The sequence below is a fragment of the Diabrotica virgifera genome, chromosome 4 (genome assembly GCF_917563875.1).
Source record: "Diabrotica virgifera virgifera chromosome 4, PGI_DIABVI_V3a".
NCBI classification, from domain to species: domain Eukaryota; kingdom Metazoa; phylum Arthropoda; class Insecta; order Coleoptera; family Chrysomelidae; genus Diabrotica; species Diabrotica virgifera.
Genome location: NC_065446.1, coordinates 18,155,247 through 18,162,208, shown reverse-complemented (window position 1 = coordinate 18,162,208; position 6,962 = coordinate 18,155,247). Strand labels below are relative to the sequence as shown.

The following is a 6,962-nucleotide window of genomic DNA, read 5'->3' as shown; positions in this document are numbered from 1 at the left end:
CGAGAATCCGATGTACTGATGCTCCGTTCCGGTGTAGTCTGGTAAAACCTTCCAGCCTCTTGCTTTCGCCGCTATTCCTGTGTCGCCATAGTCACGTCGATGTACGTACCTGTACCTCTCCTAACAAACGTAGGCGCCAGACCCGTGTTCAGTACTACTAAATCCAGAGTACTCACCCAGTCGGTCAGTATCCTGCCACGAGTGTCGGTGATAGGAGATCCCCACTCCGCTGCTTTTGCATTAAAGTCTCCCAGCACTACGCATTCTCCTCCTGTGTTCCCCACTTCCTGCATGATCTCGTCCATCTTCCTCTCATACTCAGCCACTGTTATGTTTGGAGAAACATAACAGCAGACCAGCTGCATCTTCTCCATCCCCACGATCACGTATCCTTCTTTCGGTTTAATTTCATACACTCGCAGCTTTCTATTGTAGATTCGTACAGCGGCCCTTCCAGTCGTATCCACAAACCATCCTCTTTTCTTAGCCGCTGTTGGGTTTGGCTCCGCCGTCACCAGCACGTCGATATTCTTTTCTACGGCGGCAGCCTCGGCGAGATCATGTGCTAATCTCGCCGTTCCCACGTTCGTTTGTAGTACTCTCAGCTCTCGGATCTTATTTCCTGTGTTCGCAATTTCCTAGACTCGGACTTCTTTCACGCTCTCTTTCATACTGTTTCCACTCGCGCGCTCTTCCTGGGACTAGTCCTTAGTGGTCCCTACTTTCAACCAGTCGGTTGAACTTTGGACATCTTCTTGAATTCGCCACATGCCCGGTCACATCGCAGTTGAGACATGTGATTGTTTCTGTCTTGCATTCCGACGCTATGTGGCCCTCTTTGCCGCATCGGAAGCAACATCCTCTTCTGTTCTGCCCTTTACAGTTCCATTGCTTGTGTCCAAAGGCTAGGCATCTCAAGCATCTTGGTATTTCTGTCCTTGCTTCTATGACCCGACAGGAGGTATACTCTACCCTAATTCTTCTCATTCTTAGGATCTTTTCGGCCGCGTCTTCGTCGACATCCATCACTGCACTCATCATCCCTCTTTCTCCACCCCGTGTCTCGGTCCAGGTTTTTACTATGTCACATGCCCGCTCTTTACCTGCTGCTTCCTCTATGGCCTTTTGGATCACATCCTCCGTTGTGTTGGGTGGGATTTCTTGCATCAAGATTCTTCTCTTTACGACACCCCCTTTTGCCACTGCTCTCGACACACATGTGCTACCAGAGAGGAGTTTCTTCACTTCCTCCGCCATTTCCCTTCCTCCTCCCAGTTCCAGTGATATTCCTTGATTTCTGGTCTGTCTGATCCTTTTTATGTCGATGGATTTTCTTCCTGTGAGGTTACTTTTCACTTCTGTCATAAGGTCCGCAAATGATTTTTCCTTGTTTTTGCTGATAAGTACTACTCCACATTGTTCTCTGGGTTTGGTGTTAATGTTTGCCCACCCTCTTCTGGATTTTTTGCCTAGGAGCGTGATCGTCACACCCCTTCCTCTTGCTGCCCACTCCAGGATTCTCCTCGATGTCTCAACTCCTAGTGATGTTGGCGTGTGGATTCCCACTCTTTCTCTTCCTAGCTCTTCCATCTTCTGTACCAGTTTCCTGCATGTCTTGAGGAACTTCACCGACTCGAGTTCTTCCTTCTTGTTTGGGAGAAGTTTGAATCCATATTTCTCCTTGTCAATCCACGTTCCATCTACATGAGCAGACATCGTGACTCTCACAGTTCCCAGGCCTCCATCCTCATCTACCTCCGCTGGAACACCTGGTAGGTCAGGAAACATACCTTTCACCGTTTCCATGGCTTTTTTGTCCTCGTCGTTGTTGGTAACAAATACTGCCACGTCTGCTGCTATATCAGAGATGTCCCCCTCTTTCACTTCAGTTCTTTGGAAGACTTCCTCCGGCCAGTCCTCATTTAAGAACTCTGTTATTTCCTCGTACTCGCATATTGCCATTTTTTCCGTGATGGCGTCCACCCTCCTTTTAATGGCTTCTGGGTTCTCTAGGTCCACTTGAACACCCATTGTCGCCATTTTCTTGACTTTCAAGGACTCCATGTTCGTCTGCACACCTCTGGATGTCGTGCAAACAGACTTCCTTGGAACCTCCTCTTTCTTCTTGCTTTCCTCCAGTTCCTCGGTATAATCGAACAACCGGTTTCTCAGGTTGTCGACCTCCTGCTTTATGGCAACCCTTGTATTTGGCACCTCAACCATGAGTTTTTCAAGGGCCGCTACACTATCCTGGAGGCGTTCCAACTTTGTTCTTGCATTACAGTTGGGTGTTTGCTCCTCTTCCTCCGATTCATCATCGGAACTGCTGTCAGAGCTGCTCGATTCCCCTTCTTCCCTGGCGTTTTCTTTCCTTTGACTCTTCGCTTTATTTTTTTCGTCCTTCTGTCTGTTCTCTTCTCCCTCTTTTTCTCTTCCTATTCTCTTTCTTTCTTCTTCTCTCTTGGTTTGCAGTTCTTCTCTTACTTCCCTTGTTTCCCTCTTACCTTCTCTTTCTTTTCCCTTGCTTCTGTTTGCGCTGGTTCTAGATCCGGGGTCTTCCTTTTCTTCCACTTCTCTTCTCCATCTTTTCTCCCCTTGATTCTCGTCCCTTTCTTTTTCTCCGCCTCTTCTGTTTTCTTTTTCGCCCCCGCTGCTCTCTCTTCCGCCTTTTTTGTTTTTCTTTTTTTGTCCCATCTTCCTTCCCACGAGTTGGGTCGTGTTGATCTGTCCAGTGGGGCAGTGCGCCCTTGCCCCGCCAAGGCTGTTCTCCCCTCGGGTTCGCCATCTCCCTTAGGCATCGCTTGTAGCCCACTACGTTACCCCTGGGCCATGCACCCCTTCGGCACGATGGTGTTACACCTTGAGGTTGGGGTGGCGGTATACTAGGATGGTGCATAGCCGCAATCCCTATGCATATCCGTTTGTTTTCAGTGGTTTTCTCCACTGGTTTTTAAATTCGTGGAGGTTTTCTCCTCGGGTATAGGTTTGGGTATCAGGACGTGTTTGATGGTAGGGGTGGGTGTAATATGATAGTTGGGGGTAATAACTATCACACAGGGACAGGTTAGGAGCTGGGTTGAAGGACAGCGGTCAGCTGCTCCAATTTGTCGCCTTTTACGATGAGCAGGAGAAGCTGTGGAGGTATTCTACTTGAGAGGCCCGCCTCCACACGGGGAGTATTTTTTATACCTAAATTCAAAATATACATTCGAAATACTGACTAATTCACTAATTTTATCATAAAAAGTTCAAATTGATTGCATTGAAATATTGAACCAATTAATGCGTATTAATATAATATTATTATAGTAATTATAATATACAGAGTGAGTTTTATGTATAGAAACCCTCAATTATCTCGGAAACGTCTTGCACGATTTTTATAGGTTTTGGTGGGTAGGGGTTTTCTAATGCAGCCGATATTACAGTGATAATTACATTGTTGTCAGATCTTCCGTTTTTCTGTAAATCTAATAACCTTATTTCAAATGGAGCACCCTGTATGTCTTTTGCGTTTTGAAGTCCCTAAGAAATACTGATTATTTTTATGTTATATTCCCTATACCTAAATGCCATAGTTTCGGATTTATTGCTACATGTATTTAAAAAAAAAATTTAAACAAATTACAAAAATCAATTTTGTAGGCCCGTGTAGACATTATTTTACATTATTTGGATCATTGGGAAGAAAAAAGGTTTTGTGTAATTTTTCTCTAAAGTTAATGGTTTTCGAGCTCATTTTAAAACAATTTCGAGCAACAATTTAAAACTGAAAAAAATCGAGCACTGACGATTTTCAAGGTTTAAAAACACAAATAAAAAATATTATTTTTGAAACTGCTGAGTACCCAAATTCAAGCTAAGCCCTTCTTCTAGGCGCTCGCTATAAACTTTTTTGGCCAGTTTTATTCTAAAACATTGCTTTTTAATAATTGTTAGTGAAGCGCATATGAGAGGACGGGCGATCGGGCTGCATTAACAACTAAAATACAATATTTTAGAATGAAACAAGCTTAAATTACTTATTTGTAACTGATAAAATAAGGCTTGAGCTTGAATTTTTATACTGGGTAGTAACAAAAATAATATCTTTGATTTGTGTTTTTGAACCTTGGAAATCGTCATTATTCGATTTTTTTTTCAGTTTTAAATTGTTTATAACTCGAAAACCATTAACTTTAGAGAAAAATTACAAAAGGACTTTTTTGTTCCCAATGGTCCATAGAACGTAAAATAATGTCTACCCGCGCCGAAAAAATTGATTTTTATAATTTGTTTAATTTTTTTTTTAAATAAATGTAGCAATAACCCCGAAATTATGGCGTTTGGGTATGGGGAATATAACATGAAAAATAACTAGTATTTTTAAGGACTTCAAAACGCAAAAAATATAGAGGGTATTCCAATTGAAGTAAAAAATTTAATTAAATTTTTAGAAAAACGGAAGATCTGACAACAATGTAATTATCACTATAATATCGGCTTAGAAAACCCCTACCCACCAAAATTTATAATAATTGTGCAAACCGTTTTCGAGATAATTGAGGGTTTCCGTACATAAACCTCACTCTGTATATATTATTACGCGTTAATTGGTTCAATACTTCAATGCAATCAATTTGAACTTTTTATGATAAAATTAAGGAATTAGTCAGTATTTTAAATGTATATTTTGAATTTAGGTACAAAAAATACGACTATATCAGTTGCAATAAATTATCAAATTGGTAATATATCCACAAACAGGGTGAATTTTCGATATGCGATTCGATTTGCTTCGCGTTAGAGATATCGAAAAAAGTTATTTGGAAAAGCTGTTCCAAATATTATAAGCCCACATACCAAATTCACACTTTTAGCGTTTTTTCTGTTGTTGTAGTCAGGATCCTAAATCCCAAAATTGGCTGTCCCGAGATGCACCTCGAGACAGCCAAAACGGTTTTTTCAATTTCTTCGTTCTTTACGCTCAGATATTAAAAATTCTGCCTCTGCCATTCAAAAGAACGACAAAAAACACACAAAAAAATACTATTTAAAAGTTGGCCAAATCATATTTACATAATCTAAAAATTTTTTGAAAATTTCAAAAATTTTCCCTGGGCTCATTTTTTACTACAAAAATCTGAAAAAATCAGTCTGTTTTGTATTTAAAATATACATCCTCTTGATTTTTTTCAGATTTTTTAAATTAAAATTGCGCTCACAAAAAATAAAACCTAAAAATTCTTCTTTTCTCGATTTAATAGGTTTTAGGACCTCTGGGAAGATAAAAATTTGCATGAGGGCATAATTGTATATCCTTTATCGAAAATATAAGTAGCGGCGCTGATCGGTGCGGGGGCATTTTGACCATCTTATCCCGCTATAGCCTTTGCATTAAGAAAAAAAAAATGTAGCGTCAAAATGAATTTTATCAAAGAAATTACAAAAGGATTCGAAAAAGATTACTGTAAGTGTTCAAATTGATGCCCATCTTGATCAATGCATTTATTGCAACGGAGAGGCAGGTCCGGCGAAGTACTTCAAGCTGCCGCGAAGATTTTCAAATTCTTCTTCAACTGCAGTTTGGAGGTCGGGAAGGGTGCCTAGTTCTCTTGCAAAAACGCGATTCTTGAGAAGGCCCCACGGAAAGAAATCACAGTCAGGTCACATGACCGTGTGGGCCACTCAACGATTTCTCGTCTGCTTAGCCATTCTCCAAAATGAACACTTATTATCACGACACCGACACAACTGTCTGAAGTACGAACATGCTTCGTTTTAATCTTTTTCGACAGCTTTGCCAGACCTATGAGCATTGCCGGACTTATGCCGACTTTTAGAGAGCGTTGCCTGACTTGTGCCGACCCCCGTATAAGAGCTGTATGCACAGCGCAACATAAGAGAGACGAGATTGTTTAATGAAGGCTCTGCGATGTTTTGGAGAGGAATTTCCTTGAGAGTAAGTACGGATTTGGTGTCTGCGTGGAGGCTTTTTAAATAGCGAAAGATACATTACACATATTTTCTTTCTTTGAACACTCTATTCCTTTTGCACTATATATAGGAAATAATTTCATCTCAGTGGTATGATAAGACATGGCCTCCTCGCGTATCGCATGTCGTCAGTTAAAACACATATTAAAGAGTAAAACCGTATAGTTTCTTTGTTATCAAAGATATCAGAGAAAATAAACAAAAAAAAAAATGTTTACAAAATATGAGACTACTACATAATTTCGATTTATACCCACCTGTGTAGCTATTCCTCCTTACAGGGTGTCTCAAACTTTTGTTTCGGCTAAAACACATGTTAAGGAATTAAACCGAGTATTTTCTTTGTTTGTAAAGATACAGTACGTAAATCGTTCAGCTGGATATAGCAAATGTACATTGAGATAAGTGTGGCAACTGCGCTCTCTCAATGACAATATGGCTGTTAGAATTAAGGGGCATTAACCTAAAAATTGACAATAATTTATTTCGGCTGACACAAATAAACGTCAAAACATAGCAATGTATTAGCTAAATATTTTTGACCCAATAAAAAATATTTTAAAAATTTTAGTAAAATTACTAACTCATTAATCATAATCTTTGTTTTTGATTTATTTATGGACAGCCTTGCTTCCAAACTCACTCATTCTCTTCTTTCTAACAGCTCTATTGCGCACCAGAAACTCATAGTTTAACAGAAGCTTCAACTAACAAAGGTTAGCGTAGTTGCCATAATTGTCTCAATGTATATTCCCTATGTCCACCTGAACGATTTACGTACTGTATCAGGAACATTCAAAAACAAAATGTTCACAAAACATTAGACTAAAATACAATTTCGATGTGTACTCATATTTGTACCTTGTCCTCTCTACGGGGTGTCTCAAACTTAAAAAAAAAACATTAACTTAAAAAACATCCCAGTATAAGTACAAAAAAGAAGTTGGAGTAAACATTTGCCCAACTGTATAAATACTACAGATAAA

General features: G+C 39.9%; 1 protein-coding gene across 1 annotated transcript; it reads right to left on the bottom strand.

Moving 5' to 3' along the window:
- Nucleotides 1–708: 708 nt before the first annotated feature.
- Nucleotides 709–2,694, bottom strand: LOC126883422 (uncharacterized). Its single transcript, XM_050648971.1, has one exon. The coding sequence runs from the start codon at nt 2,692–2,694 to the stop codon at nt 709–711; it is 1,986 nt and encodes a 661-aa protein (XP_050504928.1).
- Nucleotides 2,695–6,962: the final 4,268 nt, after the last annotated feature.